This window comes from Cladophialophora psammophila, assembly GCF_000585535.1.
Source record: "Cladophialophora psammophila CBS 110553 chromosome Unknown aczJe-supercont1.9, whole genome shotgun sequence".
In the NCBI taxonomy this organism is placed as follows: Eukaryota; Fungi; Ascomycota; class Eurotiomycetes; order Chaetothyriales; family Herpotrichiellaceae; genus Cladophialophora; species Cladophialophora psammophila.
In genome coordinates, this window is record NW_006912930.1 from 164,154 (window position 1) to 189,622 (window position 25,469).

The window sequence follows — 25,469 nt, forward strand, 5'->3', positions numbered from 1 at the left end:
CGACTTGTCATGATCATTTCGAGATAGGGAAATTCCAGTCGCGCTATGCGGGCCACGTTGAAGTTAATACGTCTAATGTTTTTGCGGTGCGCGGAAAACACCTAAAAGAAGTCCGCAAGGTGAAATCGGAGCGCATTGGAAGCCGCCCCGACAAAGTTTCGGCGTATCCAAATGAAGAGTAGGTCGAAGTCTGGACAGAAAAGGAGTCTCTGCATTCCCCATGGGTCGCTGTCAACGTCCGGGGAAAGCATTGTGCTCCCCAGGCTAAAATCCACTTGCGGTCTCGCCAGTCTGAGGGTTAACAAGTCTAGCACCCAAGGAATCGTTGCCTGATCTGACTTCTGTGGATTAATAAATGTACAGAGCATTCATCCAAGTCCATCCCCATGATTCTTCAACATCCAAGATCCCGGGACAGACGTCGGCCCGCCGCGAGATTCGCAGTGTCCAAGCATAATTGATCGCCATGGCATACACTCTTGAGGAAGGCACGAATCGTCAGCATGTCTTCACAGCGTACATCGGTTTTATGTTGTTGATCCTCGGCAGCGGATCGATCAGCTATGGATATACAGCAGCAATCATCGGCACCACACTTGGTAAGCGATGTCTTATCACACTACACCGCAAGAGTTTTCGACCTCGTGCTAATCCCAAGACTGCAGGTCAACCGTCCTTCATCAACTACTTTGACCTAGCAACACGTTCCAACGCCAGTGCGCTTATCGGCTCGTTGAACGGAGTTTTCCAGGCTGGAGGCGTTATTGGCACGCTCTTGCTGCCGATGATAGCTGACAGATACGGCCGGAGAATGGCTTGCATTGTGGTAGGTTTTCCTCTTTGTCCGAGGCGCGCTGGGCTACTTGACTGATCCTCGCATGCAGCCATCCATCATCATCATCATCATCTCCCAAGCCCTTCTTGCCGGTTCGGTGGACGTTGCTATGTTTATCGTGTTCCGTTTATTTGCAGGCTTTGGTTGTTATGCGACCGCAGCCATAGTGCCCCTCATGATGAGTGAGATTGTCCCCCCTCGGTTTCGTGGTGCTTGTGTGGACGTGATGGGGGTTGGGCTCAACGTGGGATACGCCACGGCAGGATGGTTAGGCTACGGCTTCTCGTTCTGGAACGGCAAGGGGAGTGGGAATGCCTGGCACGTACCTCTGGCACTTGGTTGCTTCTTCCCCTTGGTTTTCCTCACAGGTATATCCTTCCTGCCGGAGAGTCCCAGCTGGCTCTGCATGAAAGGCTGCGAGAACGAAGCAGAGGAGGTACTCAAATGTCTGCACAAGCACCATTCCGATCCAGCGGGCGATCTTGCTCGTGCCGAATTCTTCCAAGTTCGAGAACAACTTGAACTAGATAGCCGCTTGGACAACTCCTGGTACCGGCTCTTCACGAAGCCTTCATACCGGAAACGAGCCGGGCTCGCAATGCTGACCATGTTCACTACGCAAACTTCAGGTGTACTCCTTATCACCAGTAAGTCACAAGTCGGCCCTCAAGGCCCCGGCAATTCTTCTGACCATGATGCCTGCAGACTATGCACCCTTGATTTTCTCGACGATGGGCTTGGACACGCATGGGCAACTATTGATCCTTGCACTACTTGTCACCATTGGAATCGTCGAAAATGCACTTGCCATGCTGTTGGTTGATCGTTTCCCACGACCCAAGTACATGGCAGTCGGCATGATGGGCTGTGTAGCGGCATTTGCCACAGAGGCAGGCTTGGTGGCTCAATACGCCGGCTCCAACAACGGCAATGCGCTCAGAGCCGGTATCGCCATGATGTTCGTATTTGGCGTCTTCTACAGTTTCGGTATCGACGGTCCACAATTCTGTTACTTGACGGAGATTTTCCCATCCCACCTTCGCGCCAAGGGTGTCAGTCTCGGTGTTGCTACATTTTCTTTGACCAACATCATCTGGCTCCAAGCTGCACCGACTGCCTTTGCCAACATCGGCTGGAAGTTTTACCTCTGTCTGGTTATTCCAAGTTTCTTCTTGGCGCTCATCATGTGGTTTTGCTATCCGGACACCCGTGGAAAGCCATTGGAGGAGATTGCTGCCGTATTTGGGGATGATGACGAAGTTGCTGTGCGTCAGGCCGACGTTGAGATCGACATGGTCACGCATGAGATTCATGCCAAAGGAGGCAGGGCTGCCTTGACTATCGAAGATACTTCAGCCGTTCATTACGATGGTGAAAAATAGGGAGATGATGATCGTCGGGGGCAGGATTCGCTTCAGTCATCCCCGGCCCCCAGGATATATTAGTGTGTGAAACATGCTTCCATGGGCGAGTGTACCTTGATTTCACGTTGGTGGCATGAAAGGAGGGGTTTTGCTCGCTCAATATCTGACCAAACAATCAAAATCCTTCACAGCACACCCTTATAAGTTGAAGAAGGTGAGAGGTTTGCTGATTGATCCCTAAAGTACGTTACGAGCTAGATTTCTCGAAGAGCTACTCGTAATGATCTATAGCGACCTCAACAAATAAAACAAGACAGTCTCAGCCTTCCACAGCCTCCTTAAAGTCCTCCAAAAATCTCCAATACATTTTCTCACGCCACCCTTTCGTCTGCCAGTCGTTTACGTCAGCGGGGAACATGTCCACAATGCCCTGGATATTCTTATCGTGTGCGTAGATGAACAAGACATTATCGTTGGCGTCCGGAACCTGGACCTGGGTGATAGTCTCCATGGCTAGTGGAATATCGGCGCCAAAAGTTGGCTCAAAGAAGGGCTGATCCAGCCCTCTCCCTCGCTTTTCCTGCAAGGCCTCAAACACGGAGCCCGGACAGAAACCGCCTTGAAAATGGCGGAAAGCGTCGAGATGGACTTCCGCTGGTAAGGTTTTGTATCTGGAGGGACGGACGCTGTGGTGGCAAAGGTCGCCACCCATCATGATGAATGTGTCGGCTGTGGTCCGGGCAAGGCCTGCTAAATGTCCTGTCGCGTGTCCCGGTGTGTCGAGCAGGTAGAATGAGCCGTCGCTGAAGAGATCAAAGGCGCGGAATTGGCCGATTTGGAGAGCCCCTTGAGACTCTTGGAAAGTGATCTCGCGGAGCTGACGGCCTCTACAACAAGAAGAGCATCGGTGAGCGTAGAATTTTGCGACTCGGTGAGAGGACCTGTTTGTCGGTACGGGGTGGTGCTTACTTGAAATCGCTCTCTCTTACTGGAGAGTCTTGCCTGGCCGGGTAGCCGGGCAGGAATTCATCCTTGAAACCTGGACCGACCACGAGCTGGGCGTGCAGTGGAAATGTGGAAGGGTCCCCTATGTGATCCCAGTGCCAGTGGCTTGATAGGACAAGAATGTTATCAAGAAGGTGTGCATTGTTTGAGAGAGCAAAAAGAAGGAGAAAAGCTAGGCTATATGTACAACGAGCGACTTACCTCCATACGATGTCGGTAATTGAGGCAGGGTTAACGCCTTCATTCTTTAAGATATCTGCCACGTGTTTTTGCGACGAAATCTGCCAGCCCCAGGCGTCCGTTTTGAGGAACCGTGTAACCGCAGGCGAGAAGTCCTCAAAATTAGGTGGGACACCCAAGTCAAAGAGGGCTTTGCGACCGTTTGTGCTCTCCACCAGGAATGACCAGGCCAGAATGTCGGGCATCACGTACATGCCGGGCATTGGTGGGCCCATGACATGATGTGTCTCGAGAGTCTTGATGCTTGTCGTTGTGTCAATGATGCGCACGCGAGCAACATTGCCTGGCGGGATGTCGAATTTTTCTGCGGTGACCATCTTCACTTCTGTTAAGGAATCAGACGATAGAGTGGTTGGCAGTGTCCTACATTGGAAAATCAAGTCGGGAGGCTTTATTCAATTTGTCTCAAAGTCAAGTCATATCTGAATGTGCAATATCCCAATGTGCCTCGCGTCGGCAGAGTGTTCCTTCTTGAACGCCTCGGAGAGCTACACAGTCTCCGACAACGACCCCACCAGAACAGAACCAGAATAAAGTCTCTTCAAAATCGATGCGGATGATTACTTACGCACTAAGGCATGCAAGCCATGGCAACTCCAGTTCGACGACAACGGAGGTGCAACAAACGCGTTAGGGGAGAAATAGATAGATCGATCAAGAGTGCAGATACCTCAGAATAGCCTTTATTGACATACTATAAAATATGTGTATAACTAGGCAGAATTTCGTCCAGAACTCAACGCGATGGACACGGTTGAACAGGTCAAGAGAGGTCAATCAATGCGATGACATTACGTAATCAACTTGACACTTCATCACTCTCGCTGTCGCCCCCAACGCCACCGACGGTAGAATGTGCCTAAGCTGGGGTTCAATTGAGGTCTGGCAAAGGGAGGTTGGTGCCCAACTCAAGTTTTATTTACCCAAGCTGTTGTAAATCATTACAGCCGGATGCTCTAGTTATTTACAATGCGAAGGTGTGAACCCGTTTTCTTTTTTTCCACGAAACCGATATGGATTCTTGGAGGGATCAACTTATCGAAACCTACGACAGGCATCGTGGGGGCATTGCAAGACTCGAGAGCGACCGAAACCTTCCTCTCAGTTATCAGCACAGCCTCATCGGGGCTCCAACTAATGCTGGGACTTCTGAGGACCTGCCGTGCTCAAATTCCGCACCAGATCGTGAGCCTTGTTGGCTGGAACCTCCATGGCTCGAGCCCGAGCGCTTCTCTCCGTATTGCTTTCTGCTTCTCGTGGGGAAAGTCTGTGTCGAGGCAAAAGTTATTGAATGCCGGCGTCGAGATTGTCTATTGATGAAGCAGAAGATGCGGGAAAGCGCACCTGAATGTCGTTGGATGCATTTCCGTGAGTGGGCCATCCAGGCAATGGCGTGCCAACAAAACTTCACACCAGAAGAAAGATTGTCTGTGGCGCACACCCATTTGGTGAATTGCGTCTTTGCCTGTTATCGACTGGTGAAGTTGTTTCCTAGTCTGCGGCCATCATATCTCTGGGTGCCGCCTCCGATGATGCAGGAAATGCACGAACCTGGGACAATGTTGGTGGAGGTCTGCAATATTATTTTCTGGATGCTTAACATTCAAGTGGAAATGGGCCTCTCTCCGACCAATTACACTGGATGGGGTCCTCGATTTCTACAAGAAGCCATCACCCTGCCAGTGGTTAGCAAAGCCGAACAAGATCTCAGTCACATGGACATCTGCAAGACGCAGATCTGGAACTTGATCGGGACATCAGAGCGGAAAGAATGTGACCTCCCAGACATCGTGACGACTTTGGAAGTCCTTTCATCCATCCGTCACCCTAACCACCATCACTGTACACCGGCCATGTGCATGGTTCAAAGGCTCAGCAGTACTCATCTGAAGCAACAGTGTAAATGCTTCCAAGAAAATTGCGAGCAGCTGACGATTGTGATTGGGCCTCTCTCAAATGCAGTCCGCTCAGGTACGCCGACGGCATGGTTACTTGATGGAACTCGGCTCACCCGGCGTGACGAGCCATACCTAGCTCTCTCCCATGTGTGGTCAGACGGCACTGGTGACGGGACGAAGCAACAAGGCACCGTGAACAGATGCCTTTTCAAGTACTTTGCTAGAATCGCTGCTAGATTGAAGTGTACTGGCATCTGGTGGGACACACTCTCGCTGCCCAAGGACGAGGATGTGAGGAGCGAAGCTCTTAAAAGCATGCATACCAATTACGCTCAAGCCGAGTGCACGGTGGTTCACAACGACTTTCTTCTCAACCAAGAGTTCAAGAACAGTGAAAACGCCTGTCTCGCCCTTGTCCTATCCCCATGGTTCACTCGCGGCTGGACGGCTTTGGAGCTCGCCATGTCCAAGAATGTCAAGGTACTATTCAAGGGATCTACCTCCAATGACCCAGACATTAGAGATCTCAGCAACGAGATCCTGGCCAGCGGACCGGCCACTGTCTCACGTGCGCACTGGCTAGCCACCTGTGCAATCAAGCGAATTATTCGTATCAACGATCTGACCGAAGTCATCGCGATTCTCAGTCAAAGATACACTTCGTGGGAGGAAGACCGTGTCAAGATCGCGTCTCTGCTGGCGGGTGTGGGCGAACCTGATTTCCGCGGTACCGCCAGCGAGATTACGCAGAGACTAATTCACCACTTCGGCCGTGTTCCATACTCGGTCGTTCTTCATGACCATCCTACCATGACGGAAGCCGGTGGCTTTTCCTGGTGTCCGCCTCGTGTAGATGAGATGCCGATCGATGTCCGACGCGATCTCGACCTTGATGACGACGAAGAGGGCGATCTCACCGTCGAGCCTGACGGATCCGTCACCGGCATATGGCTGACCCGACCAGTGAGCATAATCGACATTATGGAAAAAAGACTTCAACCTCGCAGCAAAGATCCGGCCGTCATCCAGAAGATCCAAACCGCACTGGAGAGCTGGGGCCAATGCCTCATCCTCTATCAGGACGTCCAATTAGACAGACAAGCCCTGCTGGTCAAAACCATCGAGGTGAGTCCAGGCGATGGCGTGATTGATTGCCAGTATGTCGGAGTGATAGTTGACGCAAAGGCTGAGCCAAAGCACGACAACACCGGCATTGCGAATTGGTTGGATGCAGTCATGCCGGATGGCGAAAAGGAGTTGGGAAATCGGTACTGTCCTTTTCCCATTCGACTGGGGAAGAATTTTAGTATTACTGGCGGAAATAGAAGAAAAGAGAAGGGGGATGGGGATGACGATGACAGCCATGCTTGGAAAATCCTCAATGAAGCGCAGAAGATCAGGCTTTGAGGTTCTCTAGCCTCATCCTCTAACAGTATATCTCCCGTACTAGTATGCTTGAACAGGCAGAAGGTTCCCATAGGGATTCTTTGCGCTACGGGATTGAAGTTGGCCCTTCAAGGTGGGAAGGCAATTAAACAGCCTGGAACTGGGATTTTCCGAGCATAGGAAAGGCCTGAGTTGGAAGCTCGAGGGTCAGGTTATAGACCCTCGCGCATTCGCATGTCTGGAAATGGATATATAGGTTTAACAGAGGCCACGATTCCGCACCGAGTATTACAGAGTTCAGCCCGTGACGCCTGACGTTTATCAAAAAGAAGCCGAAGTCCATACACTACTATCACGTATGCATAGAGATCTCGATACTCGTCCAAACTAGACGGGAGGATCCTACAACAAAGTCGACAGAGAGTTAACTAATTATTACTTGGGTAGTTCTCATTGGAGGCTTGACCACGTTCAAGAGCTTGATGCCACAACAAGATTTGCTACGAGACCCTGGATTCTCGGCCGATGCTGAAAGAATGAATCAAAGTCCAAGAACATAATGAGCCTCACTACCATTTTTACTCCCTGGGTAGCCTGTCACGGTCGTGCAAGGTTCGGAGATCCCATTTCGCTAAGAACGGTTTGTGATAGGGTTGATCATTCCCTCATGTCCAGAGTCCCATCGACAAGCAAGAATTCCACGGAACGTTTCAGTCATTACTCTGCTGAAATTTCAACTCGACGCCAATGAAATCCCCCTTCGGAATTGCCGTGCTGTGTGGCCGTCCTCAGCATCGTGCGACCACACTGTGAATACGAACTTTACGACATTTGCAAGTGCTGACAATCATACCACAAACTATTTGCATGCATAGATCGAACCACGGCCAGCCTACCGGCGGACGAGTGTACGAATTGCATCCTCTACGCGTTCGCTGGAATTTTCAGAGTCTCTAGCTGTCAAACTTCAACCCGAAGGTGGATGATATCGCCGACAGTCCTGCGGCGGGAAGGGAGCCATTTAGTCCCGGTGCCAACGCCGAAAAGGCATGAGTGCTTTCCATGTTGAACCCACCACACCTCCTGCTGTTGCGTGGAATTGGCGAGAGATACTTCCACGAAACATCGCATTGTGGATCATACGCCAGATTCCCTTTCCCATCATGAAGAGGAGGGCACATATCACTGGAGCAAACGGTGGGAACTTGCTGTTGCGTACTCTGTAAAAGATCGCTTCAGATGAGACCCATTTCCATTTGATGGGGCACAGTTTTGGCTGTAGAGTCGTATTGCGATGCTGTCCGCAATTCCAGAACGGCCTGTGCACTCCCTATACTTGGGGCAGGGTGCGCTATCACATCGGTCCTACGTGGAGATTGGACGTGGTCTCCATGAGCTAGAGGGTCGTTTCCACCGAATTGTGCGCCCAAACAAGGTGACTGGCCCCATTTTGACGACTCGATCCCAGCATGACAAGGCACTGAGCTACTGGTATGTTATCGCTACACGGCCAGAGAGGGAGGATTTTAGTATCATCGAACTGCCACCACCAAGATATGGAGCTGTCGGGGTTTATGGTTTACAAGGACTGCGGAAAGCGAAAGACATATCGATGATTCCAGGAAATCAAAAATACGAGTTCATGCCCGGCGAAATATATAACCTCGACGCGAGCGAAATCGTTTGCAACAATGTCGACTTTTGGTCAGCAGCGCATAGCGACATTCTCCATAAAGAGCTTGCGGAAGTGTTCTGGGCTGCGGTAATGACTGGGCGGAAAGAGTTTATAGGTACTGTTGCCGGTAGCGTGAGACAGGGAGAACCCAAAACTGCAGTCAGGTCATCATCTTCTGACGTGACAAAGGGACCAACAGATAAAGGGGTAAGTCTACTCCGTACAGGAGGCGCAAGGCTGACAGCTACTCCGTATCTAATGTGGGGTACAGAGTAGAGATTGAGGAAGCAGTGTTGTTACCGATTACTAAGTACTCGGTAAGTTGATTCAAATCTACGAGGTAATTAGGCCTATGCTATTTAATCTTGGCACCGCGGCAATCTGTCACCTTATTCAAACTCTCATGCCACTCAAGATAGATTTCTCAAACAGTCAATCAACGTATTTACCTGGACCGCAGATTGGTGCAACAAGCAGCGTCCAGGGGGGACTTGGGGGTCTTTGCTGCAGGATGATCTGAAGATAATGCTAGTTGAGCGGTAAGTATCCTCGATCGTTAGGGGAGCAGGATTGATCGTACTTCGGTCCTTATAGAGAACCGAGCGAAGTCATCCATTAGGCAACCGAAACCGTCGTAATACCCTCCGAGAATGGCCCAAAGAACAAGACATCTGAAGGAAATGCGGGCACCAATGAACTCGGCAATCTCATCTACCGACATGGACGGCCTGCGCGACTGATCACAGAAACATTCATTTCTGAGCAGAGAAACTGCAATTGAAAGACTAGCAGCCCGCCCGACCATGTCATGCCAGAGAGCCATTCGTAGTAAAAGAGATTCAGGACGAGGTCGAGACTGCGAACTTTAGGGCCTAGTCAATTCGGTTTTCTGTCCCAACCCAATTCAACTTCGGCAGCCGATACTTTTGGTGCAGGGCTGGAGCTTCTCCAAAGGCTGTGTCGGCTTCAATTGCCATCTATCTAAGTTATTGACAGCTGTATACCATCCACTCAAGGCACCGAATCCGAATCCCCTGGGGTCAAGCGCCACGCGTCACAAATCGCTCTCGGATTGAACAACGAAAGGATCGGCCTCCGAGTTCTTCTCCAGAACTAGGATCCCCCACCGGGCTTTGTGGTCTCGATCCGTCCCAGTCTTGATCAAAGCTTGACAGCTTTCCGACAGTACAAGTCCTCTTGCCTTTGCGGCCACAGGTGATACCAAGGTATTCCGATCGTAGACCGAGTGTTTGCGTGTTCACCGACCGCTCCATGCCATCCTCCCTTGCTCAGATTTGTGCTGTCATCCAAGCCACTTTACGCCCTACGCTGCCTCCTGGACTAGTTCTCCGGCTTGTTGGGACAGGGGAAGAGTGCGGATTTGCACATCATCGGACACAGCGGTCATCGACTCCGAACGGCGTTATCCCAGAAATGTGGTCGGTAAAGACACAGCCAGACTCATGCTTATGGACATTGGTTGATTTCATATTGGCCATTGGCCCTATATTCTCCGTAACCCGATGACGCACATGTCGACTTAAGAGTGGCTCCAAGGTGCTAGTGTGCCCGGGATCGCACCAAATCCCCATTACCTCCATTCACCTCTTCCAAACATAGATCGCCACGACGAGTGTATCTAGGCCCCTTCCTTTGGCGGCTTAGGCCGCCTGTTCTATCATCTCTGAATGGATCGCGGCCAACTCAGGAACAATCAAACTCTCGATTTCCATGCCCTCCGTCACGGTACCTCCATCTAGATCGTGTGGTTCCGGTCCATGCTTTCGCTCTGCTTTGCCCACCAACGCTTCCACTCCTGAAAAGCTCTTGGACCGCCTCGTCTTGGGGACTCGGATCCATCTCTCTCCACCATCGCGAGTGATGAAAACAACTTCCCACTTGCGGGTCGTGAGCAGATTGCCAATCACGAGGTCGTGTTGATAACGTTCCAAAGCCTGTTCGGCCTTGGCTACAAGAAGGTCCGGGTCCGTCTCGAGCTTGAAGCTCACGATCATGCTACCTTTTGGAGCCCAGGAATGCACCAGATTTGTGAGGAACTTTGGGACCGGGTCCAAATTGATTACCAGCTGACGACTGTTTCCTCCTTCACGAGACTGGATCTTGTGCTCCTCCATCCGATTTCTCGGGATGAAGAAGTCAGAGACCGCCGCAGCCAAGTAGAAAAGCGCCCGGCTCCCAAGCGGGCGCATAATCACAGCAAGGCTGCGAAGCTCGAACATGTATTCTGTGACTGTGGTGAAAGGTAAAAGTAAGAGCAGCCGACTATGCTTTGCGTGCTGGTACTGCCTCAAGACTCGGCGCATCTTCTCTTGATATTCTTTTCGGACAACAACCCGTTCGCCATCTTCAGATTCCTCCATGAAATCCAGGAAGCAGTTGGTACTGTGGCTGTAGTGTCGAGAGTAAGGCAAGAGACTGAACTGCCGATGTAAGAAGATGACGGCATAGCCTTCTTGCAGAAAATATTCTGCGGAAGTGGCTCCTCGAGTACCGGCGGAGAAGTTGTCAATGAAGCGCACTGTTTGATTTTCCAGAGGGACAGTCGTCCCTCCCGAAGTGACTAGAGCGATTCGGCGATTCGGCGCGTTCTCCAGATGATATTGGATGAACTCTCGGGCCAGCGTCTCGTGGTTAGCCAGTGATTTGGGAGCCGGGTTGCTTTGGAAATAGGTGGTTTCAGCTTCCTCATGTGCTGTTATTCCGTTGGGGTTGTCTGGAGCCATGGTGGCGATTTTGATATTTTCACAGCTGGTGTCTTTGGGGTAATTTGATAGACCTTCACCGACGAAGGCAAGCACCAGACACAAGGCAGAGATGGTCCTTTCTCAGGCTGGTTTCATAGAATTCGCACTCGTCGGCAATTACTGCTCTGTCTAGACAATGAATCACGAACTGTGAAGAGATAGAATGATTGTTGTTGGTGAGACAGTTAATCTTTCCCGTGGCCCGAAGATAGTTGGCGACTTTGAGTATGAGAAGTGCAGCGCAAACTCCATCCTCAGTGTCATTCATCTCAGAGAAACGGACATATTTGCACAGATTTCACTTGAAGCAAGCGGCATTGACTGTTGCTACGCCAAGTTGAGTGCTGGCTGCTACATGTCCCAAGATAAAAGAGATACCTACGGAAAATTGAAGGCATTCACGAATGTTGTATCGTTGGTCACAGTATCATGGAGATGGTGTTCTCGCTGTGATTTTGTGCCGAGGTTCGGCGGATTCGGGGAGCATCACATCACGTGTATTAGAATAACAATCACGTGATTTAAATGTCACGTGGCTAGGCTACACGACGGCCTATTTCCGGACAAGGCAAACGGCAAGGCTGATTTCTTCCCAGCACACATTGTACCAAGTACATGCTGTACATACCCCTTGTGGTTCTCGTATTCGGGTTTTGCTAACGATCTTCACAAACCCCTTGCCCAACGTGGCCATCTCTGGAAACCCGTCCACACGAGTACACTAGCCTGGGTCCAGACGTTGGAATTTGCTTCGATATTTCGCAGAGCTAAGACATTTCTAGGCCATTTCGCGACCTCGCATCGACAGACAACTCATCTACCCGTCAATCAGGGTGCCGCTCCCCGCGAGGCAGCCACGAGGCGTCCTTGTTTCTGCCGAGAATTAATGGCATTTCCTATCATGCTCCAGTCCTGTTTCTATTCAGATCTCCTGACGAAGGATACCAGCAAGCTGCCTAGCGAGATGCCATCCCTTGAGTTGCTCGCCAGTTGTTGTGGAAACAACCCAAGGATCTGGCGATTCTCATGGCCTTTACCCTCACGTATTCGGCATGTGGATATACGTGGCTACTTTGGAGTAGGCGTGTCCACGGGCTGTTTTCGACTTTAGCCACCCCTTACCGTGGTGCGCACTTCCAGATCATACGGACTTTTGTGGCGGCGCACTATGTTGATCTTGTAACAGAATTGGCCTTATCTATGCGACCTCGTCTTTCCAATATTTAAACGCTCGTACCTCCACCAGTTTATCTCGTTGACCACAGGCTTGCTTGATATCTTCCTGCCGCATCTTCTGCGCAATCCATAAACACGAGAGTCCGAAGGCATGGCCTCTTCTTCCGACATATCCTACTGGGTATATAAGCCAACCAAAGGTGTCTCCATTGCATTTGCCGTGCTCTTTTTTGTCTCGGGCGTCCTTCACGTGTGGCAAAACAACCTCAAATACAAGGGCTCGTGGCGAATTGGCTTTCTCTTCCCATGGGCGGCAGCACTGTTTGTTGCAGGACTTGTAACTCGAGAATACGGTGCATATCATACCGATGATCTCGGCGTATTTATTGCCAGTACGGTTCTGTTGGTGAGTTTCCATGCGTCTCCGAAATCATCTTCGTTTCTGGAAGGCGCTTTCAATATCGGCCAACGTCCATATACTTCCCACTAACAGATTTATAGTTCATTGCTCCACCAGTCTACAACGGTGCAGATTACTTCATTTTCGGCAGGCTGTTGTACTACATACCGTACCTGTCTCCTCTTCACCCAGGACGTGTCTGGACTACTTTCGTCGCGTTGGACCTCGTCGACGGGATAATTGCAGGCAACGGAGCCTCGTACGCGGCGAATTCCAGTAACAGCGAATCAAAAATCAAATTGGGCGTCATACTGGTCAAGGTGTCGCTCTTTCTTCTGCTGGGCATGTGAGTTACCGCGTCCTCAAAGAGAATGCATGGTCATCTGAGCCGCCACCGTCACTGGAATACGGAACATCCTCGTAGAGACTAACAGCAGTTTGCAGGTTTCTCGGCTTTATATACCTTATAGCCATCTTCCACAGACGATGCATCGCAGCCAACGTCTTCACCCACAAAGTGAAAGTTGTCGTGTACTCGCTCTATGCCTCTGGCTTTCTCATTCTCATCCGCAACACCTTTCGCACCGCCTCGTTCTTCTACCCGCCAACCTCGACAGCCAATGGAAAAGAGTGGACTTTTTGGGTACTAGAGGTCGTCCCTATGCTCTTCAACACCTACCTCATGAACATCTATCCGCCCTTGAAATACCTACCCCACAATAACAAGTTATACCTGGCTGTGGATGGCAAGACAGAGATCGAAGGCCCAGGAATGGTCGAGAATAGACCTTTCATCCTGACACTGGTTGATCCGTTCGACCTTGTCGGGTTGGTGACGGGGCAAGATAACAAGAACAGATTCTGGGAGAAGGACGGTATTGGCGGACCGAAGGGGTCGGCGCGTCGTAGAATTGGAGATGATAACGAACTAGGCAGAGGGATAAAGGGAGGCCACAGCAAAACTCGAGTACATGATACAGAGGTTATCTGAAGACGAAGGCGAAGACACGCTGGAACAGCATTATTGGCGTTTGATTGGAGCGATTTTAGTTTACACCTCGTGTTTGCTTTAGATAACAGTGATCCTTTGCAACAGATACAAGTTTTTGAGTTTGGGCAGCAGTCAAAAATGCTCGTCTACCTTCTTGTGCTGGGTATGTACACAGTACCGAGTACAAGTGTGAGGCGAGACTGGGGCCCCAAGCGTCGGATGCAGCGGCCCGGGCGAAGACGGCGATGCCGAAAGTGACTTCGAGGCCTCGATCATCAAAGCCTTGCGGTGAATGGCATTCTCGGCGTGCCAAGATCTTTCATCATCCTCGCCTCATTCTCCGTGTCCGCAAACACATCTTCACCATATTCGCGTTCGCAGACTTGCGTCACGGATCTCTTCACCGGCGCTCACACTCGGTGTCGTCATGGCTCAGAATCACATGGACTCGGCCGCCGTGCACAAGACGCTGCAAAGCTGGCCTGGCTGATAAATGCCTTTCCTCTACCTCGCATTCTCGCTCTGACCAAACCCGAAATCCACTACAGCCCATTTGCTCTCACTATACCCTGAAGAAAATCCCCGTGTGACAAGATGGCCGACCGAACGCAAGACAAGACTCACGAAGCCGTGGGCGACGTGAAATCCGTTCTGAAGGGCATCAAGGGCATGGGAGACACGCTCCGCGGCTCGGTTAACGAATCGATTGACACAGCATTCAATGACCGAGAAGGAGAAATCAAAAACAAAGCGGTCAAGGAAAAAGGAGAAGCAGAGTTACATCAGGCCGATAGTCGCTTTGGTAAGGGACAGACTCAAGCTGTTGCCAGCAGGAGTTCTGGTGTTTATGCTGACGGGTTGCCAACCAGGGGGAACAGCCGCTAGAGGAACGACCACCACCGCCGGAGGCACAACGACTGGGGCAGGTGCTCATTCTGGAGGCGTGGGAAACATGAGCAGCACTGTTCCTCAAGGGAGGCTTGGGGGTGAACCTACCACTACCAGGGAGAGATTCTGAGAGCAGGGAGGACAGCGCCTCGAGAAGATTTAGCGATGGACTGATCAAGGCCGGTGGGCGAGCAGCGAAAACTAATACGACAGATTCCAAGCCCATATGGAGACTTATTCGGTCTGAGAAAATTTGGAACCATCAAGCAAGTCGAACTGTTCCGGCGCCGAGGATGGCGAGATCAAAAGAAAACAAAAAAAAGATCAAACGACGCAGTAGCCCTACAAGTCATTGCGACAACGGTATGTAGCTTGGTTGAAATCAATCTCTTCATCCAGTGCAATCTAGGTCCCGTGATACTTTGTCTTGAAGCTGTGATTCACTTCTAGTGGTGTTATTGTTGTTCTTTCTTTGCCGGACTCAACGTGGCCTCAGCCTCTTCTCTTTCCAACACTTTCTAATATCGTCTGTCCCAGATCCTCTCGCCGCTTCTGGAAACTAGGTAGCTCGCGGCTACGGTCAGGTAAAGCGCTGCTTCACATGCTGTCTAGCCAGTGTCACCCTTAACTTCCTCCTTCCCTGGCATTCGGTACCTAGGTAAGGAACATGTCATGATCCCGAGTGTATATAAAGACAGTTTTCTTACGGCTGGCCAGCGGTGTCGATTTTCTGAGGCTTTTCGCTCCTGCCTCCGCTGCACGGCTCTTGCAGGCATCATGGCAGCTTCCAGTGCAGATACAGGCGGCGAACGCGGCTCTCAACCTACCCAGTCTCGCGTCATGTCGGTCTCTACTTTAGTAGAAGACCACGACAATGACCAGCACGCCACATCTCTCTCAGCATTGCGGCGCCTCCCCAATCCCTTCTCCGCGGCTGCTTCGGCTTTTGGTGTAAGCCTTTATCACGCTCAACCTAATCTAGGCTCGTGCTGACAAGTTTTAGGCCATGTTCCACCCTTCGGAAAGAGCCTCTCCCTTTATGGATCAACACTTCATTGACAACCTCCCTCTACGTGAACACGAGCCAACAGGGTTCATTCCACATGATGGTAGCTTTCAACCGCACGGACAGGTGGCGCTGACTCATGATGAGACTGTGCTGGCTTACACCGTGCCTGAGGCGGCGGATCAGATGGGGCGAGAAAGATACGATGGGTACTTCCAGTTGATGCAGGGTCGTCTGCAAAATGCCTTTGATGGCTGCCAAGGTGCCCAGGCTGAAGAAATCAAAACATGCCCGCTGTTTTCCAATCATGTTCAGAAGGTGTTGAGGAACGGAATCATTGGAGTCTCTGATCCCAACAACACTCCCTTCCCCCAATATGGGCTCCTGGGCATCCGTGAGCAAACCTACAATTCAAGTGTGCCAGATAAAGCTGGGGCTTTGTCACTCGATGACGATCTCATCTTCGCCAACATGAATGCACCTTGGTCAGCTTTCATATGCGGCTCCCAGGGCGCCGGAAAGAGTCACTCACTCTCTTGCCTTCTTGAGAACTCGCTCTTGGCTTCATCTTCAGCGGGAGAGAACCCGAGGCCTCTCGCTGGCCTCGTGTTTCACTATGACAAGTTCACAAGCAGTGAGAGCACTCAGTTGTGCGAAGCGGCGTATCTATGCTCATCGGGAATCCCTGTGCGAATTCTTGTCTCGCCGACCAACATTCATGCAATGCACCGACTTTACAGAAACCTCCCTGGTCTGCCTAAAGACGCCCCACGTCCAGAAGTCATTCCACTCTACTTTCAAGAAAATCAGCTCAATGTCACACGCTTAATGACGTTGATGGCGATCGACGACCAGGGCAAGATACCTCTCTACATGGAGGTCCTTTTCAAGGTGCTCCGCGACATGACGGCTGAGAGGAAGGGTGCAGGAGGCGTGGACTACCTTAGTTTCAAAGACCGATTGTTGGGGAAAGACCTCAGTTCCCAACAAAGCGGACCGCTGAGACTGCGCCTGGAAATGCTCGAGTCTTTCCTTGCGGACAAGGACCAGCCTGCAGAGGCCATGGCGCTTCTGGGGGACATGTTCAAGTCAGCTCAAGGCTCACTCACCATCGTCGATTTAAGCTGCCCTTTTGTCAACGAGAACGATGCTTGTGCCCTTTTCACGATTTGTCTGTCAATCTTCATGGAGAATCGCGGTGACTGTGGTCGAATCATCGCTCTTGATGAAGCTCATAAGGTGGGCCATGATATCTTTTATTTCGCGTCTACTGAATATCTTACCTTTTGCAGTTCCTTACGAGATCGGGAGAGGCCGAAAAGCTCACGGACGAATTGACATCCATTGTCCGTCAACAACGCCACCTCGCTTCACGCGTTATCGTGTCGACGCAAGAACCGACACTGGCGCCACGGCTCATCGATCTCTGCAATGTCTGCATCGTTCACCGATTCAATTCTCCTGCTTGGTTTGAAATGCTCCAAGGCCACCTTGCTGGTGCCAGCCGCCACAAGGAATGGAGCAATGCGACGTTGTTCGAGATGATAGTTGGCTTAGAGACTGGCGAAGCTCTGATATTCTGCCCTGCAGCGTTGTTTGATGTGTACAATGGCAACGTATGCCGGTTGAAAGACGCATTCATCAGAGTCCGCATCCGAAATCGTGTGACCGCTGATGGTGGGAAGAGCATCTTAGCTTCCGACAAGATGCAAGATGTGGAGCCTGGAGAACGTCTGGCTGAAGACTTGATTCGACCATTCGCAATGCCTGCTATGCCTGCTATGTCTGCCATGCCCGCTATGCCCGCTATGCCGATTATGCCGACAGGTCTTTCGGGCAAACAAGCCAAAAAGTCTCAACGTCGTGCAGTCAAGGCGGGACGGGTAACGAAGAGTAAGACTCCTTTATCTCGTCCTGACAACTTGAGCAAGGGTCTTGCATATATGCAAGCACGAGGCCAACAACCAGAGGAAATACAGGGTCCAACGGAGGGTTCGACGCACATTTCTGCGCAACGACCGGCTCAACATGCAGTCCTGGGATCTGCCCAAGGGTTAGAGGAAGGTCGAGCGCAAGGTCGAGCGTTCGGTGCAAAGCCTCCCACTCATCCAGATGATCTGTTTGCCCCTACCTCTTCTTTTGTTCCCCCGGCTAGTACATTGCATTCTACCGGGACTCCCAGTTTGCATGACCTTTTGCAATACTTGTGCAACGCCGTCTCAGAGTCTCTACGCAAGGACCCCACAGATATTGCATTTGGCAAAGTACGTAGCCAAGCAGCGCGCTCTGCAGGCCTGCCCGAAGGATTCTTCTTAGCCTCCAAATGGAAGGCCTGGTCCAGAAGAGTAATCAACGAGCAAGTGGTAAGCGGAATCTTCTTTCGGTGCAGTTGGTTGCAGTTCACTGACCTAAAATGATCAGGCCAAGCATGCTGAGGAATATGGGATACCATTACCGTTACGCCATTAGCCTGTTTTATCAATGGGTACAGCCAAAACAAGCAACTACTCGTCAGTCTCAGCTTTGTTGAAGCCAGGAATACTCTTCAACGAATCTTTGTGCATATATAAACAGGAGTGGTCCCTTTTCGGGAGGAAGAAGCGGAGGCGTAGCTTTGTGGGACTGCAGCAAGTGGCTCAAAGGAGGGACAGTATTGGGTCTTATTCTACACCTTCGGAATTAGCTGTGTTGCCGATGAATAGAGTACTCGCTCGAAATCCTCTTATTGCAGCTGGGCTTCACAGACGCCTACCTCAGATATCGGCAGCACATTGTACGGAGTACACAGCATGTACATATCTTGTCCATTTGTTGTCGGTCATGGGTCGTCACCACAAAATGAACGGCATTACGAGCTTGAAGTAAAGCACTTTTCAGTCCCGCCATTGGCCTCACCAGCCTCATTCGCGGTGTTTCGCGGGTGATGTGCTGATGGAGTCCTCAAGATTTTCCAGAGAGCTAACAATCAGATTCTACCTCTCGAAGTCTCGCGGTTGGCCCCGCCGCCTCGAACTTGATCCACGATTGCATCTCTACATGATGCCCCTTACTTGGTACATATACACCTTTTTGCGGAACCCAGCTCACCTCATTTTCGTCACATGACAAGGACTGTTAGCGTAGATGCAAGATCCCACAAAAACTTGGCCTATGTCAAGGGTACAAATACAGTGAACAGACGGAAAATAATGACATCATCCGTCATCCTTGCCCTCTAAATCGGCCTGTTCCGCGCTGTGAGAGGTACGACGTAGGGAGTACTTCATTCTCGTCCTTGTCCTAGTATTTATATTGGTTCTTGTCCTTATACTTTGTTCGCGTCCTCGTGTATATATGTACACTTATCTGGATCGAGCAAACCTTGCAAAGACTTTTTTTTCCGAGGCCTAGGCGCAATCTACCTCGCATTTTTCTCCTTTCTCCCAAGTCAAGTAATAGAGCGATACCGAGCGAGGTAAGGCGAGGCTAGCTTTAGTTTAGGAGAAATTGCGGATACTAGTACTCGGTAAGGGCGCCAGTATCGCAGGAGATCAACAGGGGAGGGAAAAAAAGGGTTGTATTCTGTCACGTGTCAGGCTGGTTTACATTTGGCCAATCCGCAATAAGGCGAGAGTACGGATAACAATCGTTATTAATATTATCTCTGGTCTTCTTCGTCCCTTTTTGGAGACATGTATTATTCTTCCCAGAAGCTGGATTGGGGAGGAAACGAACTGAATACCATGTAATCCGTACTCCGTGTCTACTTGCGTTTCTTTGCGGCAAGGTACTCCAAAGTCCGCAGCCACACAAATATAATCGGATATAACTCTAGGGCGTGTGTGACTCTCTCGCTTTGTCCTCCTTTCTCTCCATTGATGAATCAGATGATGATATGATATCATGGACTGTAACCATGCGCCGGCTTGATGTCAGATCGACAGCACGGGGAAACAGCCCTTTGCCGACCCGACGGTGGAGGAGGGGGGGATACACCTATACATATTTGTTACATGGTACAGGGAAAAGGGGCGTGGCACACCACACCACACCACGACACGCCATGCCACAAGCGACGGGTCCATGGCTCCGTGGGCCAGGAGATTGACAAGATTTGATTGATTGCGTTGTGTACTGTAACCGGGACCGTGGATGATATGATACAAAGATAAGAACCTGGAACCGGGGTGGCAATTTTAAAATTCCAATGCTATGTGTGGCATGCCTGCATGCCCTGCCATGCGTTTCACGGAAATTTCCTCTTTCTTGGGCTTCGTTTGGGCAAAGCTTGTCTGTCCAGCGAGTCAGGCTATCAGGCAAAGGTTAATATGTAACAAGTACTGGTAGAATGCCCTGGTTGGCCTGGCCTGGCCGAGCCTACCCAGGCGCATCCAGAGCCTTGTTTGCAATTTTGTTTCGTTCGCAGCCTATTCTCCCTTTGCGCTAGTGGCCTTGTTGCTCATCCGGGCGCGGGGGTCTGCTAGAACCTGGGACTTGGAACGGGAAAAGAAGAGAGTGGGTGCCAGGTTCCGAGACATGCGAGAGTCAATACCAAGGAGCACGACTAGAGATGAGAGATGTGTTTCATGGGAATTGATTGCATCATACACCGTACACCAGGTACTCTTCGCTTCAAGAATTAATAGAAGGCAGGAGATGCTGAAAATACAAGGCGCTGCTCCATTATGTATGCACGTGCACCCCTCAAAAAAGTACATTGTCATCTGTCATAACCACACTCTCCTTGGTATAAAAAAAAATATCTCCAATTTTCCTGAACGAAGCCGTAATTATATTTATGATGCGTACAACATGGTTATACACAGGGGTTTCATGCTGATTTGGCATGCAGTTTGCCCTTCTTCTTGAGCTTGCTATAGATGATGCCGTTGCCTTCAGCATATTCGGTGGGCACCTTTGGCCAATCGTCAACGCCATCGAGCATAGCAATAGCCATACCGCCAGCCACGTGTGTTTGGACGTGGCAATGGAAAAGGAACGCGCCGGGGTTGGTAACTTGATAACGGAGCGCCATCCAGGTGCTGTTGACCTCATTAGGGGTGGTCGTGTACTGTGGCAGAGATGTTAGTTTGGGCTGGCACTGCGCAGAGAACAAAACTTACGCCGTCGCGAAGAGGTGGGTTTGCGAAGTTGAATGTGCCGGCTGGCAATGCAGCGGCCGCTTCTGCAACAGTGTTCCACGTCCAGTTTCCAATTCCCTTGCCCAGAACATAGGCCTTGTTGGAATGTTTATGCAGAGGATGAGGTTGGGCAAGGGGGCCCTGTGTTTTAATAATCAAGTCGACCCATTGACCACTGTTTGTCTTGAGGATGAGATCGCTGGCTTGGACGTTGGCTGGATCTTCAAAAAGAAGAGGAGTCTGATCTTCCAGCTCTGGGGCGAAGGCGTTGACACCACTAAGGGTCCATTGGTACGCACCGGCTGGTTGCCCGAGCTTCTTGATGTTCATTTGGTACGTAACATCCGCAGTAGGAGCCGGCGCCGAAGGGGGATAAGGAGCAGCGAGGTTGTCGTTGAAAGTCACGAGGGTGGTCAAATTAACGCCAGCAAAGTTCATGGCGGCAAGCGCGTTGGGATCCTCGGACGCGGGACCAACTGAACCCTTGTAATTCAGAACAGCGAAGCCGCTCAGAACTTGATTGAGACCGTTGTTGGCCACTCGGATGGAGTACTGGGCAGGGGGCTGGTTGAGCTCGATCAGAACCGAGTATCGGTCGCCGTTGTTGACGATGACTTGATCCACCAGTTTTGGAGTAATGTAGCCACCATCAACACCATACACCCACATCTTGTGTCCGTCGATGGTGAACTTAAGCAGCTCGTATCCGCCCGGGTTGATGAAGGTCAAGGCCGCAAAACTCTTGGCAGGGTCAACGTCAAATGAAGCCATGGGCCCAGTTGACGGATTGCAAGTGAAATAAGCATCCGACGGAAGAGTGTCAATGTTGAAGGTAAAGTTGCCCTGAGTAGCTGGCAGATTGGGTGGCAAGCAGCCTTTGTCGGTGATTTGAGAAGGGCTAACTGAAGCCAGCAAAGCCGTGACTTTGGGATTGGTGTAGGCCGTCAACTCGTCGCGGCTCAAGCAGTACTGTGAGCCCATACCGTTAATGATGATTGCATCGGAGCAAGCAAAGTCGATGTTGGCATTCGCTTCCTGCGCGTGGAGCTCCTGAGAGGTGTACCTGTTGTAATCGGAGATGAAGACTGGCTGCAGCTCATCATCCGCTGCCGACATTAATTTGATGAAGGCTGGATCGTTGTTGATCAGCGAGAATGGTTTGTCATCTTCAGATGCTGGGGAAATGATGATGGCGCCGTATAGTCCATCCATCATCTGAGAGCGAGAGTGTGAGTGATAGAAGTAGACTCCGGTGGCATCGGCGGTCCATTTGTATAGGTACGATGAGCCAGGTGCAATAGCTCGTTGCGAAAGACCTGGAACGCCATCTGACCATGGAGTGCCTTGTTGAACAATGCCGTGGAAATGAACGGTAGTTGGGTCGGGGAGTTCATTGTGAACGAGGAATTCCACTGACTGGCCAACTTTCATCTTCAAAGCTGGTCCTGGGAAAGTGCCATTGGTGAGGACCATCTTTTTGGGTGTCCCTCCGATGGGTGAGTAATCTTCCCATGTGAGGGTGACCTCGAAATGGACGGTGTCATCGGCTCTTGCATTAAGTGACCTCGATCTCGATGAGGGGGCAGCGGCACTGAGAAAAGCGAAGGACAGGAAGGAGAGCACGGCAATGAGCCGGGGAAAAGCCATTGTTGGCATCAAAAATGCAATACAAGAAACGAAATCGAACAAACAACGAGAGTAAATCCCTTGCACAGAGTACAGGGAACGTGCTTTAGAATGAAGTGAGAACGATATAGCAGAAAGCATTTGGAACAAAGGGCGAGGTTGGGGAGAGTATAATATAAAGCATGGGTCGATTGAGTTCACCCTCCTAGCCCCGTCCATGGATGGCTGGCAGCTCTTCAGATGATACAGTGGCTCGTGATAGGAAGCCGGGGATTTAGGACGCCACGATGGGCTGGAAGCAGTGACCAGCCTCGATACTGGAGGTTTGCTCTCTCACATCGATTAGCGTCTTAGCAGTGGCATTGATTCTGGGGCTGACCAGGGTACGGAGGATACCTGCAGGACATTGGCACACCACCTCAGCAGGCCTTACCGGTTTTCGGTATCGTGTGGACTGCTAGCATGTCAATTGAAACGAGCGCGCCGGATCTGGACAAGCCGCGAGGGAACATCGCCTTCGCAGCCCAGTCGAGACTGGCACATATCGCTTTGTGCGAGAGTGTACCTCGTAGCGGTCTGGAGCAGATAGCATTGTGACTCGAGTCGTGAGGCTCGGCGTAATATTTTCGATGATTTGAACCATGGGACGAGTCATCCTGGGAAAACGAGGAAAGTCACTATTGGATAATCAGGGACAGCTGTCACCGCGCGACAGCTGAGTCGTGGTGCTGCAGCAGCCAAGAAGACAGCTGAAGGTTGGCAAGTTGGTTGGGAGTGCGCAGGAGCGGAGGGTGGAGGCTGAGGGTTCCTCCCAAGCACTCCCAAGCACCGCTAGGCATTGAACGAACCAAAGCTCTGGATGAACACCATCGTAACTGGCCAGGCCATGTCACCCAGGCCCTTGCCAAGAACAGCCCGCCACTCTTGGAATCCGGGGCCTCAAGGCCAGCGCAATGGCTGGGCCTCACGTCTCTGTCTCGAAGAGATTCAGAGTTCAGTGCTCATTTCTCAGGAAAAGCGACATCGACCGGGTTGCGCCTTGGCTCTGCTAAGCTGAGCTGGGCCGCATTGGCAGTTCCTTGAGGCAGTGGGAGCATGTCCCCCCCTTCTTTACTGGGTACGAGTCTCACACCTGATCCTGCTCCTGAGTCGCATTTGTCAGATTGACCCCCAGATGGTCTTGGATCTGGGGCGCAGAGGAGTTCAACGGCAGTGAGATGCTAGATCCGGCTGGGTTCAGGCCACGCTGGAAATCAGCATTGAATGGTCAGGAACGAGTGAGGGCGGAAGCCTGAGTGGCGAGACCGGCTCGGTAGCTTCGAATTGACCATCTGTTTTCGGTTGTTTATCCTGTTGCAAATGGAAAATCGACAATGCGCCCAACGGCCAAAGGCAAAAAGGTGGGATGATGCAAAAGCGCAGGGTGCACAGGGGAAGCGCAGGTGGAATGAGGGTGGAGAGGTTCCTCATTTTCCGCAGTTTCCTGTCCCTGTGTGCCAAGCCATTAGGGCAACTTTCGATCGCCTTCGTCGCCTCATCGCGCCTCTGAAATAGCAACAGCCAAATTTTACTCGACCACCAGGACACCAGATGGCCCTCCCTCTGACCTAGCTTTCCTGACCTCCCGCTCGTCTCGCCAACAAGTGCCGCTCCAATGCAGGTACGAGCACACAGCGTGCGGAGTTCTAATTTCGTCTCTCCTGCCAAGCGAAGTCAGCACTTCCGCAACAAGCAGCAAGCCTATCGATGGAACAGATATCCAGATCTTCGATTATCTGCTGTGGCTTCCAGGCCAAATGTACGAGGTACTCGCCACAGTATGGAGTACTCGGCACCGACTACATACCAGGTATCCACGATACATCTTTTGCCACATACTCGTGGATGCAAGTCCTTGCTCGAAACTCTCTCTCAGCTCGATGCAATCGGCCCTACGGACTTCACTTCCGCAGAAGACGGCAAATTGTCAGCTCCGCATCAAGTGCGGCCTGGACCGGATTGAGGTCTGACTTTGATCCTCGGCAAGTTTTTGTTTATACGAGTCTCCGGGCAGCACGGTCAAATCAGTCGCTGGTACCAAGGCCAAGGCACGTTCCAAGTCTTCCTTCAGTGCCCTTGGATTCGGCGGTAAGCAACACCCCTCTGTATCTAGCTAAGTAAACAACCCAGGGCCCAGACTCGGCCGAGCTACTCGGAGACGCCAAGACGCTCTGGATTTCCCATTAATAGCATCATTGCCCGACCTCGCTTGTTGCCGTTGCTGGAATTCGAAGCTGGGGTTTCTAACCGAATTCTCAGGCCTCTTCGAGCAGAATCGCGCTCTCTTGGAAGAAAATGTCTTCACGCCATGGATCACCAGGCTTATCGATTGCTCCTGATAACCGACAGTGTGGCTGACAAGGATTGGCGGCATCAGCGGAGTCTAGAAGCCGCTCCTCTTCAACATCCTCTCCGTCATCCTCCTTCGCCATTGCGGCATACCTCCTTGTGGGATATTATATCGACGAGTAAAGGCTTCATCCGGTTCCGCCAAGCAAGTCTAAGTTTTTCAGAACCTTCTGTCTTATGTAACTGGAGGCGGTGAGCTTTCGGTTCCCACGGTGAAGTGCCCCACGTCCTGGTTTTGGTTGTGCATATGGTCTATGGTCAACCATGTGCATTTCCCGCAATAAACTCGACCAGTCGCGTTCCAGATGGACCGACCTGATTGCCTTGGGAAGAGTTCAATCACCTTCTATGGTTACTGGGGCAAGCTCTTATGCTGAGGCTTGCCAAGGCTTTTCGCTTCCCGCTCGCAGGGCCTGTCCTTTGATGGTGAGTAATAGCACTATATTTGAATTCTTATGATCACTGCAGACACCTCTTCGCTTGGTCGTTGGAGACGTACAGCTCGAACACAGGGAACAGACAACCTCCATTTCCAATCCATTATGCCGCCCCAGCAAATACCATGATTCTGTCACAATGGCTGCGTTTTGTCGTGGAATGTCAAGGAGCTTGGCGTCATCGTCTAGCGCGATCAGTTCTATTACGTTAAGAGAGCATTGATCCTTCGAATAGGTCACTCGGTTCTTTCTCACGAGTAGGTCCAACA

General features: G+C 51.1%; 9 protein-coding genes across 9 annotated transcripts; 6 read left to right on the top strand and 3 right to left on the bottom strand.

Moving 5' to 3' along the window:
* Nucleotides 1-466: 466 nt before the first annotated feature.
* A1O5_06275 (uncharacterized protein) lies at nt 467-2,217 on the top strand (the record flags this gene model as incomplete). Its single annotated transcript, XM_007746869.1, has 4 exons — nt 467-599; nt 666-826; nt 885-1,482; nt 1,541-2,217. The coding sequence occupies 4 exons, from the start codon at nt 467-469 to the stop codon at nt 2,215-2,217; spliced, it is 1,569 nt and encodes a 522-aa protein (XP_007745059.1).
* Nucleotides 2,218-2,518: 301 nt separating this feature from the next.
* A1O5_06276 (uncharacterized protein) lies at nt 2,519-3,761 on the bottom strand (the record flags this gene model as incomplete). Its single annotated transcript, XM_007746870.1, has 3 exons — nt 2,519-3,086; nt 3,169-3,309; nt 3,406-3,761. The coding sequence occupies 3 exons, from the start codon at nt 3,759-3,761 to the stop codon at nt 2,519-2,521; spliced, it is 1,065 nt and encodes a 354-aa protein (XP_007745060.1).
* Nucleotides 3,762-5,003: 1,242 nt separating this feature from the next.
* On the top strand, nt 5,004-6,749 carry A1O5_06277 (uncharacterized protein; the record flags this gene model as incomplete). Its single annotated transcript, XM_007746871.1, has 1 exon — nt 5,004-6,749. One exon carries the CDS (start codon nt 5,004-5,006, stop codon nt 6,747-6,749), a length of 1,746 nt encoding a protein of 581 aa, XP_007745061.1.
* A 1,273-nt stretch (nt 6,750-8,022) lies between these two features.
* A1O5_06278 (uncharacterized protein) lies at nt 8,023-8,686 on the top strand (the record flags this gene model as incomplete). Its single annotated transcript, XM_007746872.1, has 2 exons — nt 8,023-8,610; nt 8,675-8,686. 2 exons carry the CDS (start codon nt 8,023-8,025, stop codon nt 8,684-8,686), a joined length of 600 nt encoding a protein of 199 aa, XP_007745062.1.
* Nucleotides 8,687-10,064: 1,378 nt separating this feature from the next.
* A1O5_06279 (uncharacterized protein) lies at nt 10,065-11,147 on the bottom strand (the record flags this gene model as incomplete). Its single annotated transcript, XM_007746873.1, has 1 exon — nt 10,065-11,147. The coding sequence occupies one exon, from the start codon at nt 11,145-11,147 to the stop codon at nt 10,065-10,067; it is 1,083 nt and encodes a 360-aa protein (XP_007745063.1).
* Nucleotides 11,148-12,495: 1,348 nt separating this feature from the next.
* A1O5_06280 (uncharacterized protein) lies at nt 12,496-13,735 on the top strand (the record flags this gene model as incomplete). Its single annotated transcript, XM_007746874.1, has 3 exons — nt 12,496-12,750; nt 12,846-13,090; nt 13,189-13,735. The coding sequence occupies 3 exons, from the start codon at nt 12,496-12,498 to the stop codon at nt 13,733-13,735; spliced, it is 1,047 nt and encodes a 348-aa protein (XP_007745064.1).
* A 594-nt stretch (nt 13,736-14,329) lies between these two features.
* A1O5_06281 (uncharacterized protein) lies at nt 14,330-14,753 on the top strand (the record flags this gene model as incomplete). The annotated part of the gene is made up of 2 exons (XM_007746875.1): nt 14,330-14,537; nt 14,605-14,753. 2 exons carry the CDS (start codon nt 14,330-14,332, stop codon nt 14,751-14,753), a joined length of 357 nt encoding a protein of 118 aa, XP_007745065.1.
* A 647-nt stretch (nt 14,754-15,400) lies between these two features.
* A1O5_06282 (uncharacterized protein) lies at nt 15,401-18,046 on the top strand (the record flags this gene model as incomplete). The annotated part of the gene is made up of 3 exons (XM_007746876.1): nt 15,401-15,574; nt 15,627-16,868; nt 16,922-18,046. 3 exons carry the CDS (start codon nt 15,401-15,403, stop codon nt 18,044-18,046), a joined length of 2,541 nt encoding a protein of 846 aa, XP_007745066.1.
* A 2,393-nt stretch (nt 18,047-20,439) lies between these two features.
* Nucleotides 20,440-22,396, bottom strand: A1O5_06283 (uncharacterized protein; the record flags this gene model as incomplete). Its single annotated transcript, XM_007746877.1, has 2 exons — nt 20,440-20,679; nt 20,732-22,396. 2 exons carry the CDS (start codon nt 22,394-22,396, stop codon nt 20,440-20,442), a joined length of 1,905 nt encoding a protein of 634 aa, XP_007745067.1.
* Between the last annotated feature and the right edge of the window lie 3,073 nt (nt 22,397-25,469).